General features: G+C 35.6%; 1 protein-coding gene across 2 annotated transcripts in view; it reads right to left on the bottom strand.

Moving 5' to 3' along the window:
- The window catches only part of LOC143252201 (F-BAR and double SH3 domains protein 2-like), a 119,396-nt gene that overhangs the window by 10,450 nt on the left and 93,265 nt on the right, over positions 1-15,681 (bottom strand). For both annotated transcript variants that reach the window (XM_076503958.1, XM_076503959.1), the window contains exons 16-18: positions 6,236-6,319; positions 4,253-4,487; positions 2,291-2,499 (exon numbers count right to left, since the gene is read on the bottom strand). In XM_076503958.1, the coding sequence (XP_076360073.1) occupies positions 2,291-2,499; positions 4,253-4,487; positions 6,236-6,319 (528 nt within the window). The remainder of the gene's footprint in view (positions 1-2,290; positions 2,500-4,252; positions 4,488-6,235; positions 6,320-15,681) is intronic.

Below are 15,681 nucleotides of genomic sequence, written 5' to 3'. Positions count from 1 at the left end.
ACCTTGTTGGTTACAAGGGCCTTAGTAATGTAAGCATTTGTTGGTTACAGGGCCTTCAATAATATACGACTTTGTTGATTAAAAAGTCCTTAATAGCATATGACTTTCAGAAATTAGTGCCAATTTGTGGATCACGAATTCACTAAATCCTCAAACTTGTACTTCTTATACGTCGTAAAAATGATGGCAAACTACTAATCATAGCTGTGTGTAACAGAAAAATATTATTTTGCTTCTTGAACATTTTACAACATCTGCCATATTTCACTAACATCAGTAATGATGTCATACAGACTGTGTTTATACCATGGTCTTTTCTTTACTCGTACGTTTTCACCATTTTTAAAAGTTAAATGCAGAGCTTAGAAGTAATGTTCGTTTATATGTTTGTATTATTGTTTTTTTTAATTTCGCGCAAAGCTACACGAGGAATATCTGCGCTGCTGTTCTAATTTAAAAGTGTAAGACTAGATGGAAGGCAGCTAGTCATCACCATTCGCCAACAACTCTTGAGCTATTCTTTTACCAACGAATAGTGGGATTGGCCGCCCATTATAAAAACCCTCACGGGGATTCGAACCCGCAACCCTCAGATTGCTAATCAAGCGCCCTAATCCCTGGCAATTCGTGACCATTTGTATTATTAAGTGATCACAAAACATGAAAAAGACTCCCAGACAGAATGCAAATGATTTTTTTTTAAATCTCGAACCTTTCAGGGTAGGTATGTTGGGATAGTCTGAATTTTGTGGAAAGGTATTTTATAATATTCTCTGAGCCAAAAGTCAGCAACAAAAAGCTATATTAAGCCAATTCTCGAGGATCTAGCCGTACAGAGAAAGTTAAAGAGACTAATATTGAAATAAAACAGTGAAGACAAACATACAAGTTCACATATAACAAGTCTTTGTTGAAAAAACACGAAACTGAGAACCGTATATTAACATAAGACGTTGTAAAGATGTAGCCGTAATTTAGACGGAAAAGGTTCAGGTTTATTTTTACTACAAATTGAGTGTTACTAACGGCTTTGCTATTCAAAAGAAAGACGGGTTTTATTCAGTTATTTAAAGCATAAGTCAAATAACGGTCACAAATAAAATCTTTACTGTCAAAACTAACCTCACAAAAATAGTTTTCACCAAGCCAATCACAAGACGATATTCAAAATTATCCTATAAATGTTAAGTTGCTGACCGAAAAAAACAAAAACTAGTGGACGCTGCAATCCAATAAAGTAATAACAGGATGGTAACCATGGTGAATAATTACGAGCTCAGAGTGTGAAACTCAAGGCATTAAAATGGTACATAGGAAGAAATGAGCCGTTGAGAGTGAGCCATTGTAAAGCTATTATTTCTGAACATTTAACTATTATATTTAAATTAAAAAAAAAGAAGTAAACCTTAATTTGAGAAACACCAATATTTATAAAGCAATGCACATATTAAAGGAGAGCAAAATTATACCTATCTGTGGACCCGGGTATGGCTAGGTGGGTTAAGGTGTTTGACTCGTAATCCGAGGGTAGCGGGTTCGAATCTCCATCACACCAAACATGCTCGCTCATTCAGCCGTGGGGGCGTTATAATGTCACAGTCAAGATTCGTTGAAAACAGAGTAGCACAAGAGTGGGTGGTAATGCCTAGTTGCCTTCCCTCTAGTCTTACGCTGCTAAATTAAGGACGGTTAGCGCAGATAGCCCACGTGTAGCTTTGCACGAAATTCAAAACAAACCAAACCAAAAAACTTATCTGTGACTATACGTTGTAAACTAAATCCTGGGATATTCTTAATGAAAGCGCCACTTAACGTTTATTTGACAGCATCATTTTCAGATGTTAACTCAAACACAAGCTGCTTCTCACGCCTCAACAGTATGTCAACACGTTCTTTAAAAAAACGAACAATAAACGTGAAAGTTACGTACGACATACTCAAGGTCGTAGCAATGGTAACCACAACGGTATAATTACAAGACGACAACATCTAACTTAACAATAAAAAACAAGCCGAATGTTTATTTCTACTGTCTGATATAAGTAACGACGTTCACGCTATTTATTATGCGGTATTTTTTTTCTCGAAAATATTTTACGGAAATATTTTCCCATTATCATCCTGATGTCCTTATCAACCACAGAAACAAATTATTGTATTAACACACAGCAGACACAGAACTTGAGATAAAACGACCTCTGCCTTTTCTCACAAATCATCTTTTTTGTTGACTTGTTAATAAATGACGACCTGACATTTCTTAAGTTCATTCTGACAAGTTAAAACTTACACTTGGGGTCTGTGATTCTCCCTCTGTCTTGATCTCTTTCACAACCAGAGAAGGAAAGATGCCGATATTACCATCAATCTGTCCTTCCCACCATCCATCGTCTACATCGTGAACTACTTTCTTCAAGATCCGAATGATCTGACCTTCCAGGAATGTCAGCTCTTCGTCACATGTGGCCTCATAATCATATAGTGCCTGACACAATTTGTCTGCAAGTAAATACATGTACACGTTCTACACACCTTAACAACCAGGTCTACAATCAACTTATCACTTACACGAAAATAGTTAAACCTTAACAACCAGGTCTACAATCTACTTATCACTTACACGAAAATAGTTAAACTTTAACAACCAGGTCTACAATCTACTTATCACTTACACGGAAATAGTTAAACCTTAACAACCAGGTCTACAATCAACTTATCACTTACACGAAAATAGTTAAACCTTAACAACCAGGTCTACAATCTACTTATCACTTACACGAAAATAGTTAAACTTTAACAACCAGGTCTACAATCTACTTATCACTTACACGGAAATAGTTAAACCTTAACAACCAGGTCTACAATCTACTTATCACTTACACGAAAATAGTTAAACCTTAACAACCAGGTCTACAATCTACTTATCACTTACACGAAAATAGTTAAACTTTAACAACCAGGTCTACAATCTACTTATCACTTACACGGAAATAGTTAAACCTTAACAACCAGGTCTACAATCTACTTATCACTTACACGAAAATAGTTAAACCTTAACAACCAGGTCTACAATCAACTTATCACTTACACGAAAATAGTTAAACCTTAACAACCAGGTCTACAATCTACTTATCACTTACACGAAAATAGTTAAACTTAACAACCAGGTCTACAATCTACTTATCACTTACACGAAAATAGTTAAACCTTAACAACCAGGTCTACAATCTACTTATCACTTACACGGAAATAGTTAATGCTGTATTACGAATAATTTAATTTCTATATAGTGTAGACACTACTAATTAAGATAATCGGTTATCAACTCCACCACACCATTTCAACCATGTATTTTTTTTTTACTAAAACCGATGCAGACATGTACATCATTTCCACGTGAAGCTGATAGCCTAATGTGACCATCACACGACCAGCTGAATCCTTGTTATTTCTGCAGTGAAGATTGTTTGTTTGTTTTTGGAAGTTTGCGCAAAGCTGCACGAGGGCTATCCGCGTTAGCCGTCCCTACTTTAGCAGTCTAAGACTATAAGGTAGGCAGCTAGTCATCACAACCCACCGCTAACCGTTGGGCTATTCTTTTACCAACGAATAGTGGGATTGACAGTCGAATTATAACACCTCCACGTCTGAAAGGGCAATCACATTTTATGTGAGGGTTTCGAAACCGCAACCCTCAAATTACGAGTCGAGTGCCTAATCCAAGGGTCGCGGGTTCGAAACACCATCCCACCAAACATGATCGCCCTTTCAGTCAGTTGTGGAGGCGTTAGTAGAAGAGTTGCACAAGAGTTGGCGGTGGGCGGTAATGACTAGCTGCCTTCCCTCTAGTCTTGTGCTGCAAAATTCGGGACGGCTAGCACAGATAGCCCTCATGTAGTTTTGCGCGAATTTCAAAACAAACAATCACTGCAAATAAAATTTATCCTTTTTTTATAGAAAAGTTTAAGTAAAACTTGCAAAAAAACAACAACTAACATTTATAAATTTAATAGCAAAAAAATAAAATAAAAACTTTGACACCAATAAGTTTTCTCTCTTCCTCTTTTTGTTAACCTGAATATGACCCAGGAAGGTCGAAACGTTGTTCTCTGCTTAATACCTGTACCAGCCGTTCTGAGATACAAGTTTCCTGTCTACACAAATCTCATTAGGAATCGAGAATTCGTTTCACTTATTTATCAAATAAGCTTTAAATATATTTCTCTCTCATAGTTTTGAAATAAATAGTTACCACCAGAGGGAAGTGGAAGACCATCATCGATTTCCACTCTATCGGGTTCTGATTGAAAAACTTCAGGGAACTCTTCCGACTGGTTGTTACCAACTGAAGAGAAAGAATCAGTGGTATAATCAACAGAAGTAAACGACGCTGGTGCTGGCTGTATAGATGACACAAAATTTTGGCCATCAACTATTTCTACGTAGTTCTGAGGAATATAACCTTCTTCATCCTTACAGTTCCTTGCCTAAAAATAAGTTGAACAAGACAGTGATGGACAGGATGATGACAACACTTTCTGACACAATATTTGTAAATGTAAAAAAAACCCATGGTATGTTAGGATCAATCCAACTTTCACGAAGGTGCTTTTAAAATACTAGTAATAATAGTGAACGAATAAATTATATCAAAACTACAACCTTACGATTTTTTTTGGATTTTGTGTTTGAATGAACGTTTAAAATGAGTTCAAAAATCTAAATTTAGAACATATCTCAATGAAAGTTTCCTCGCCTATTTGTTTCAATGTGGGTTCTTATATTTGAATCTCGATCAGACCAATCAGGGAACCCTCTGTACTACTGAAGGATCAGACCAACCAGGGAACTCTCTGTACTACTGAAGGATCAGACCAATCAAGGATCTCTCTGTACTATTGAAGGAAAATATTTTTAGCTACTATTCCATTAACTTTCCCAAAACCAAAACCTGACGTTGGTGAGCTGTAAAATAAACACTGAGATAATGCTTTGTTTTGTTTTTTGTTTGTTGTTGTTGTTTATTTATTGTTTAGCACAAAATTATACAATGAGTAATCTGTGTTGTGCCAACTACGGGAATCGAAACCCAGTTTTTAACATTATGAGCCAATAGGGCCCTTAATTTTCTGAAAACTATTATTTCAATTATCACAAGTTGAAACATTAGACAAAAATAAATTATTTACCTTTTCTTTTCTCTCTTTTAACTGTCTATTTACCTGCCTTGTCCCAATAAACACAATACATAACAAACAGAAACGTTTACTTGTTACATAATAAAATATTTTAACTCAATATTTTGCAATATCTTCTCCATATGAAAAACAGTAACCACAAGACTCACCACTTTCCAATATAAAAGGCTTTCTAAATCGTATCTTTTTGGTCTTATAATCTCCAACAACTTAACACATCCATCTTTTTCTCAAACAAACCAAAATTCTTAAATATAATACAGGCCTGCGATGGTTTTATTGTTTTGAAATTTTTACATGTTCTACACGTACGCTGAATCCGAAAATAATATCCATTTTTCTCCATCACGTACAGATTTTTCACAAAACGTCATATGTACTTTTACATAAGTGACTCATTTTCATTGAAATCGGGTCACATTCTGTTATGCCTAAAATGTTTACTATCATTGACTATACATTTCTATAAACCAATCGCGACGTGAGAGTCTTATAGATCATTCTAGAGCACCGAGAACCACATCACAAGTATATAAACGGTTAACAGGCCACATGACGTGCTATTTCTGGATGGTATTTGTTTGTGCATGCACTTCTCAGATCATATTAATCTTTTCAATCTTTGTCGTTATGGCAACAGAAGGTACTGTTAATGACCCAAACATATTCTGTTATATTTATGGTAAATTTCATCCAAGTAAAACTGTGTTTCTTCCATCCTGATTTGTAAAAAAAAATCCTTATGTGATAAAAATAAATAAGTACTTCCAAAATCTGCATTGCTGAATTACAGAAAATTCGTCATTAAAACCAAAAGAACTTTTAAGAAGCTTAAATTCGCAGGCCTGTGTAATATCTTACCTTCAACCATCCGTTTCCTTCTCAAACAATAAAAAAATTCTTAAATACAATATATTTAACCTTCACCCACCCATGTCCATCTCCAACAATCCAATATTCTTAAATACAACATTTTTCCTCTTCACCCATCCACCCATTTCCAACAATCCAATGTTAGTAAATACAATATATCTCACCTTCACCCACCCATCTCCATCTCCTTCTCCAACAATCCAAAGTTCTTCCTGCTCGACAAAGCTCAGTTCATCTGGATTTGCGGCCTAAGAAAAGCAAAGTAAACTTCTGTGACACTCACTCAGTATCTAGGTTTTATTTACTATTTTTTTAGCTAAATAATGTTTTGCCTAAAACTAAAATCTTGGTACAAAAGAATACTCTTACTCAATGATCTATCAAATTTCAATTCGTTAAACTGATACTTCATGTTTAACAGCATATATATGTGTGTGTTTTCTATATTTAATTGTTACAGTTCTTTCATTTTATTGTTTCTTTGTCTGAAGTTAAGCACAAGGCTATACAATGGGCTATCTGTACTCTCCCCACCATGGGTATGGAAATCCATTCTTTAGCGTTGTCAGTCGGCAGACATACCGCTGTGCCACCAGTTTGTTCATACTGCCACACCACTGTTCAAAAGGATCAAAGCAAAACTTTATTTGAAATTCGATATATGTGTTTCTAAATTAAAATTCGTCTGTTAGTTTTTCAAGTACAAAGCTACAGAATGGTGTATCTACATTCTATCCATCCCAGGGTTCGAAAATCGAATTTTAGCGTTACGAGCTCTCAAACCTGAGGACATTTCGTTGAAACAGCATATTGAATTATTTTTTGGTTCAGAGATCTGTTTAACACTCTCGCTTACAATAGAGCACGTAGGATCATGCACTTATGAACTGTATTTTAATTTTCCCAAACTTTTACTATCCCACAAACTATGTACAAACAAGATAGATTAATTTGAAGGTAATGCCACAGATAATTTGTTTGTTTGGTGTTAAATTCAAAACTACTCAATGGGCTATCTCTGTTATTGATAAGGTTAAACATTTACTCTGTATCTTTGATAAGATTATTTAGTGTGTTAATTAGGGCCCTTTCCCAATAATACATTAGTGTAGAAAATGTGTGTTTTCTTATAGCAAAGCCACATCGGGCTCTCTGCTGAGACCACCGAGGCGAATCGAACCCCTGATTTTAGCGTTGTAAATCCGTAGACATACCGCTGTACTGTATGGATGTGCGGCTTGGTTAGAAGTACGTTACGACAGACTACCTTAGTGAAGTAAGTGTTGATTCCCTATAAGTCCAATAGAAATAATGATACTTCTGGTGATTTGGCACAACATACCACTTATCAAGCCTTTTATTAACATGTTCTTGTCTTTCCGGAATTCGTAGACGAGATAAGTGCCAATAGAACTACCTGAAAGTGCTAAGTTTGAACTTGTTTGGAAGATTTTCACTTAACACGAGTTAAGACGCCTCGAATTCTAACCAAGGAAAGCCTTTATGTACAGGTTTGAATTTTTTGTTCGTCTAGGCTTAGTCAAGGTGATAGGTGGTTATACGATTGTCAGTGGCGCCGGACACACAGTTCTTGTCAATCAAACAAGACCAATCGCAGAACACAATGAAGCTTCTTTTATGGGTGCAGCAAACAAGGCAATCCATCATATGGGTGAGGAAAAAAAACTAAACTAGAAGAATGCTTCCAGTGGGTGGTCATTTCAAACTTAAACACAGACCTAATCTCGTTAATATATTGATGAAAATTTCTTTGTCACGAATTGTAGCGGGGAAGGTGAAGTGGGAGGTTAAAGCACATTTTATGGAGGAAAAAGTTTTCTTAGTTATCAAATAATAGTTTTAGCGAACGCTTAAGAATACGTTAAATCTGATGAATTATGTACTAATTCTACGAGGATTGTCCGAAAAAATTGATGTATGAGCTACGAAAAACAAAAACTGGGATATATGATTTTTTTCTATAAATGTTATGTTTTATCTTTTTGTGAGTAAACAGCATGTAACGTATAATTTAACCAGCTTATTTTGTATATTGTCGATCAGTGAAGAAAAGAAATGAGCAGTGTTAAATGTAATGTAATATGTGACGTGTTCAATTTTCGTTAAAAGAAAATAACATTGCACAAAAATCCACCAGCAGATGGAAGTAACAATGGATGTTCTGACATAGTCAGCAGTGAAAGAGTGATGTGGTGAGTTTAAGCGCAGTATACAATCACGTAAAGATGATACGAGGTGGGGTCGTCCCTCGACGACAACAGAAATTGTACATAAAGATCATAATTTGGTTATATGTGATAGAAGAATTACCTTCAGAAAATTAGCAAAGGCAATAGGAATTGGTGAAATTATTCTAGGAAGGACTTTTTGGTGAAATTTTGAGCATGAGTAAGGCTAGTGCCAGATGGATTTCAAAAATGTTCTCCTCTGAGCAAAAACGGATCCGAGTTGTTGAAAACCATCGACTAAACCAAGGGTTTCAATGATTTGTAACCATGGATGAAACGTGAGTTCACCACAAATATCTAAAGTTTGCAATGGGAACACCCAAGTTCACCCATCCCCAAAAAAAGATGATTTGGAAAGGATCAAAGTGTTACAGGAGTTTACCATGCTTCCTTGGTCAACAATCTGCGTCAACAAGTCAAAGAACAAAGAAGAAGATTATTTAAAAAAAAGTGTTATTGCACCTGAACAATGACCACACAGCTTACATACACAAATCGCGTGTTGCTTGGAACACTATCCATGATGCTGTCTTCGAATTACTCAATCACCTCTTATTCACCAGACTTAGATCCAAATGACGTTTTTTTTTTTTTTTTTTCTTTCGCAACCTAACTTAATACCTTCAGAAAGAGCATACAAAGGTCTTAGAGCACCGCTGGTGCATGTATATAGACTCAGGAGCAGATAATGTTAAAAAATAAAACATTATTTAAGCAGTTTTTATTCTTTATAGGTCAGGCTACCAAAGGTTTGGACATTCCACCTGTACTGACCAAAGACTTCTAGAAACTGTGCAGATGCACAGTAAACTGCTATTGATAACAGAAAAAATAAAAACGTTTTACATTTCTGTTGACCAAATTATGTAGATATTTCTCTGATGTAACATAACGTAACTTTTAGGTGTTTATATTTGTTTGCTTAAAGTTAAGCACAAAGTTGCGCAATGGACTATCTGTGTTCTGCTCACTACAAGTATCGAAACTCGCGTGACATACCGATTTGCCACTGGGGGACGACTACCTTTTATGTAAACATTATTTCCTTATAAGAACAGCTTTGATCTGCAATTAGTTGAACATTAAAAAAAAATGTTACTTGTAATGAATGTTTTTTTTTAAATCATCCATTACCGAATCCTAGAAACTGATATAACATTTTACAACTCTCTTTATAATGTGAAATAAAACAAATATACTGTTTAGCATTCTGTTTGTAATATGAAATAAATAAAATGCTTTTTCAACGCTGTTTAAAATAAGAGAAATAGAAGTTATGAGCCGAATATAATTACTACATAACGCCCTCTAAAATCTTTGAAATTTCTGAGCTAATAAAAAAAAAGCTACTCAACGAACACAAATAAATTTAGCAAAATGATCTCTCCCATTAAATATAAGTAACTCTCGCAACGTTGTGATCGTCTGTAGAAGTATTATATTGGAAATACCAAGTTAATTACACTTATTATAGATGTAAGACAACTGTTCTTGTGTTAAGTGACGTCACTTTTAAACTGGCTAAACATTTACCTTCATAACACCACTTTGAAACAATATTAATAAAGTCTAAAGTGAAGTATCAGTCAAGGCAATGACTCGGATCTGATTCTAATACAAGCAATAATAATAAAATTACTACAACACACTTAATGTGACAAGTTGACTCGGCTTATGAGGGTGTACCCATGATATCACAACAGGTAGCATTAGTACTTATATATATTTATGTACCACTTGCTGAGCATAAAGAGAAAAGTGCTGTAATAACACGTCTGCTCTTTGAAATCTGCCCTTAAAATGAAAAGCTAATAAAAGTTATGTAATCAAAGCCTGTGACACTGTGAAACTTTCAGAGATTTTGAATAAATATTAACTTGTTTGTACCGACTAAATATGGCCTGGTGGTCAGAGCACTGGACTCGCAATATGTAAGTTGCAGGTTCGAATCCCCGCCTCGTAACGTGCTTGCACATTTAGCCATGAAAAGGTTATAATGTGGCAGTCAATAATACTATTCGATGGTAAAGGAGTAGCTTAAGAGGGTGCTGTTGATTAGCTGCCTTTCCTATATTCAATCACTACTAAATTAGGGATGACTAGTGCGAAATGTAAGACAAACTAAACCGAACAAATGTTCAACAGATTTTACCGCCTAATTACCAGGTAAGACAATTCACCTAGAAAAACTGCCCTGGTAATTAAAACAACAAAAACAGCTTCTGACTATTATTATCTGAATGGAGAACATGATCTTATTAATAGGTAAATACCTTTGCACCCAAACGCACATTGATAAATGATATTGATACAGAATACAGTGTCAACTCCAGAAAAATTATAAACTACAATATTTCATAGAATATACAAGAGTCCCCACTAGTATATCGATACGCATACGGACTTACAACGCTAAAATCTGGGGTTTGATTTTCCTCGATGGACTCAACAGATAGCTCAATGTGGCTTTGCTATAAAAAAAAGACACATCCAGAAAATACAAGAAAGGTCAGATGAAACAAAGAACAAAGAATAAAAATAACAACAGCAGAGAAACGTTCATGCTGAGACGTACCCTGGTCAGTGAAGTGGATGTTTCTTGTGTATGGAAATATGATGTGTGCTCAGTACACATTTGTCCTGAAGGGCATGGGACCGATCTGATGAGCTAAATAATGAACATTAACTATCTGGTTTAATGTTCGTTGACATTCATCAATTACCTGCTGTCACCATTTTAATATTATTTATTATCGAATTATAACGTAGAAAAACTCGAATAACTAAACGACAGTTCTGAAAGTTCTGTCTTTAACTATGAAAGTAAAAGAACACAATACTGCTTGCTTGAAACAAAAATATGCTTAACGTATCATAGATTCATCGAAACGTGTGCACGTGGAACAGTATCAGAAAGCCACTATTACCAGTTGCTTTCATCAGATTTTACCCGAGATAACTCGGGCACCTTAAATGTTTCAAAAATATTTCTTAGTTAATTCGGGCAAACCATTTCTCACTGTATTTTTAATTATTTGTCCGAATGTATTCGCCTGTTATAATGTATTACAATCAGTGGTCGCTAAATGGCGTTGGGCATGTTGTTTGTGCTCTATCAGACTTATTCTGAACTTATATATCATAAACACTACAGAAAATCATTCCTATTCTTCACTGTAGTTTCTCTGTTTTTGAATTTCGCGCAAAGCTACACGAGGGCTATCTGCGCTAGCCGTTCCTAATTTAGCAGCGTAAAATTAGAGGGAAGGCACAGTCATCACCACCCACCGCCAATTTTTGGGCTGTTCTTTTACCAACGAATAGTGAGATTGACAGTCACTTTATAACGTCCTCACAGCTGAAAGGGCGAGCATGTTTGGTATGACGAGGATTCGAATCCGTGACACTCGGATTACAAGGCCAGTGCTTAAACCATCTGGAAATGCCGGGCCTCTTTAATATAGTTTCATTAAAATATTATATGTCATGTAAAAATTAAAATATGTAACAATTACTTGTCAGGTATATTTTGTCCAGAAACACAAAAACAGACCATTAAAGAACTTTTATTTCATTAATATATATGTATGAGCTATCAGAAAGCAATTTTAAAATTTTTTTTGTTAATTTCCAAAACACAGAAAGGATTAAATCAACTTTCTATACACGACAGATTCAGCAGTTTTATAAAATGTGCCCTACCAAATGTATTTACAAATATAATCACGACATCAGCGTAGAAAGCGGGAATTACAGACTGACTGCCCTTCCTCTGCTTTTAGATAGGGATGTCTACGAATAAACCTCAGGAGGGGAAGGGGGATCCGTTATCTAATCGTTTTGCCCATGAGCCGATTCAGATGCTTCATGGATCTTAAGTGGTAAATATCCCGTGCAAGTCTGAAATTCTATGCTTTGTTCACTGACGGTATTGAATCAACCGCAGTAGAAGTCATTACTTTACTTTATGTGAGCTTACTTCACCAAACAACAGCACGCTTTTACTCTGTAATATCAAAAACTGAATACGTCATCCTCGCAGAAGAAGAAGAATAGCTACAAAGACTGGTTTGGTTTGTTTCGAATTTCGCGCAAAGCTACTCAAGGGCTATCTGCGCTAGCTGTTCCTAATTTAGCAGTGTAAGACTAGAGGGAAGGCAGCTGGTCATCACCACCCACTGCTACTATTTTACCAACAAATAGTGGGATTGACCGTAACATTATAACGCTCTCACGAGTGAAAGAGCTACATGTTTGGTGTGACGAGGATTCGAACCCGCGACCCTCAGACCCTCGAGTGCCTTAACCACCCCGCTATGCTGGGCCACCTACAAAGACACCACGAGTGTTGTAAGTCTAAGCCTTTTTACTGGCAAAGTTTTAACAAAATACGATTTTCATGAATAAATTGGATGAAAATATTTGTGGTATACACGGATGCTCGAGCATTATTTTTCTTGATAATATTTTTTTTGAGGTTACTGGTATGTTTATCCCCAATATTAATGAATGTACCACTAAACAAAATTACTGAAAGAAATATGCTGATCGTAAATCAACAAATCTCTCATATAATCGGTTTCGTACAGCAAAATGTTACTTTAAATCACTACCATCATTTTTTATATGAACACACAGAATTAGATTAAACTAAAACACATAAGTAACTACAATGTTTGGTGGTATTTGGAATTTGGTCTAGTAACCAACATGAACCACAGAGTGATATTTTATTATTTAAATTTCTAGAGTAAAATCCATAGTGGTGTTATAAACATTCAGAAGATGTGGTGGGTTTCGTATAGCAAAGCCACAAAGGGCTATCTGCTCTATAAACATTCAGAAGATGATCTATGGTATTACGTGAATTAAAGTTATATTTTATGATTAATTAATATAATTCATGTAAGATTTATTTAGATTCTGTTTGTTTGTTTGTTTTTTGAATTTCGAGCAAAGTTACTCAAGGGTTATTTGCGCTAGCCGTCCCTAATTTAGCAGTGTAAGTCTAGAGGGAAGACAGCTAGTCAGCACCACCCACCGCCAACTTTTGGGCTACTCTTTTACCAACGAATAGTGGGATTGACCGTCACATTATAACGTCCTCACAGCTGAAAGGGCGAGCATATTTGGTGTGACGAGGATTCGAACTCGCAACCCTCAGATTACGAGTTGAACGCCTCAATCCACCTGGCCATGCCGGACCATATTTAGATTCTAAACTAGATCCACTGAAAAACGTAAGCCAAAGTATTATCTTTAATAATGACATATTGCAATCCATGGTTGTTTAAATTTTGAAATGTATCCATGGTACCACGTGAGTCGGATAGTTATCCTTCATGCTCCCATAATACCATCCATGATGGGTATTAATGTTTATAGTTTGGTTCACTAATGAGCCGAAATGTTATATATAAGTATCTTATTTTTATATATTACATCATATAAGCCACGTTGGTGTAATTCAGGGTTCGAATCTGGTCTACTATACTACATGGGCCAATTAGTCAAAATTACATTTTACGTTTTATATTTACGTAATATCACTGATCTGCGACAATGTAGCTCACATTTGGAATTCGCTACATCGTATCTCGTGATCTTCTTTTCTTTCGTTACATTCATTAGGGCGGCAATCTTCGGTTTATAAGCAACTAATATATGCAACTAAGCCGGACGTAAACGCTTTCTTAAAGGTCATAGTTACTGTATTTTTAACAACAGGTACATGTAAATACCGGAAACTTGCTCTTGTCTAAACGTCCTGATTTACGTTAATATTAAAATAAAATTATTTTGTACAGTTGGATCAGCATAGCCAGGTGGTTGAGGCACTCGACTCGTAATTTGAGGGTCGCGGTTTCGAATCCCCGTCACACCAAACGTGCTCGCCCTTTCAGCCATGGTGGCGTTATCACGTGACGATCAATCCCACTATTCATTGGTAAAAGAGTAGCCCAAGAGTTGGCGATGGGTGGTGATAAGTAGCTCTCTTCCCTCAAGTCTTACACTACCAAATTAGGGATGGCTAGCGCAGATAGTCCTCGTATAGCTTTGCACGAAATTCAAACCAAACACTCACTGTTATAACCAAAACACAACATAACGACTTCTCAATCACCATTAAGCCTTGCAGATAAAAATGCAAAGAAAAAAAAGAGGAAAATATAGTCTGGTGATGACAAACGTCCAGTAAATTCCTGGAGTTAATCTTGTTTTTTATCTCTTTGTTTTGTTTTTAAAGTGAGGTGAATTATGATGGTTGACTTGTCACGTAGCCCGGAGCTACTGCAGATGGACCAACAAGCTCTGATTTCAAGAAATAATAATTATACAGTATGATAAGGATTTGCTTAACAAGTTGCAAGACAGCATGGGAATGTAAATTGATATGTCATTGTAACTAGATTACCCTACCTTTAACCATATACTACAACATACTGTTATACGAAAAAACTTGCAGGTTGTGTAGGTTTATTTGTTTTGTTCAGGTACAAACCCCTACAACAGACCATATGCCGTTGAGCGACCTGAGGGACGTTGGGAAGCTTATTTTTGTTCGTTTCATCATTTGGAATTGAATCAGATTTTTGTGTTGTAACTCGGAAAACGTTTCGCTGGGGGAAGGATAGTCTGTCAGCAAAATACCTTATTAAGATATTATAACATTGGTAAAGCTTAGTGTTGTAGAAAATGGAAATCTGATAATTTACAGGTTTGTATTAAGTGTTGTTGATATTTGTAAACTGAAACCTAAAATGACAAAAACACAACAACAAACGACAAAGTGGTAAAGAGAGAGGCTACAGGATGATCAGTACACAAATGTAGAAAAGAATCTGCTACTAACATTTAGAAACGTATTATTAACAGAAACAGCCAGATTCACTGACTGAATATATTCATTATTGTTTTTTAACTAAAGCAAAAACTTCGCATATGTTATGTCTGGCATAGCCTTGTGGTTATTCGCCGATAAGGGAAGTAACTTCAACGAGTAACTCTTGTGCTTACACTTACAACGTGAGCTCCAAGCGACCATAGCCAGTGGTTCTTTATCTTATTTCTTGCAACTTTTACGATATAATTTGTTAGTCCTATAGTTAGTGGCATGTAGCAATTCAATCAACGTGCGTCCACTTAGCTAGTTCTTCTTAATGCAAATAAATATTTATTTTTTACAGCATATATATATATGTTAAGAATTATTAATACAAAAAATAAACTGAAATTTAAAATCATAGATAACGTGTTGAAGCAGTAAAGAGAGAGGACACAGGATGGTTAATACACAAATATAGAGAAAATCTAGAAACATACTAATGCAAATAAATATTTGTTCTTTACAGCATGCCACT

This window comes from Tachypleus tridentatus, chromosome 6 (assembly GCF_004210375.1).
Source record: "Tachypleus tridentatus isolate NWPU-2018 chromosome 6, ASM421037v1, whole genome shotgun sequence".
Lineage (NCBI taxonomy): Eukaryota > Metazoa > Arthropoda > Merostomata > Xiphosura > Limulidae > Tachypleus > Tachypleus tridentatus.
The sequence above is the reverse complement of the archived record's forward strand: the minus strand, read 5'-3'. Positions and strand labels throughout refer to the sequence as shown.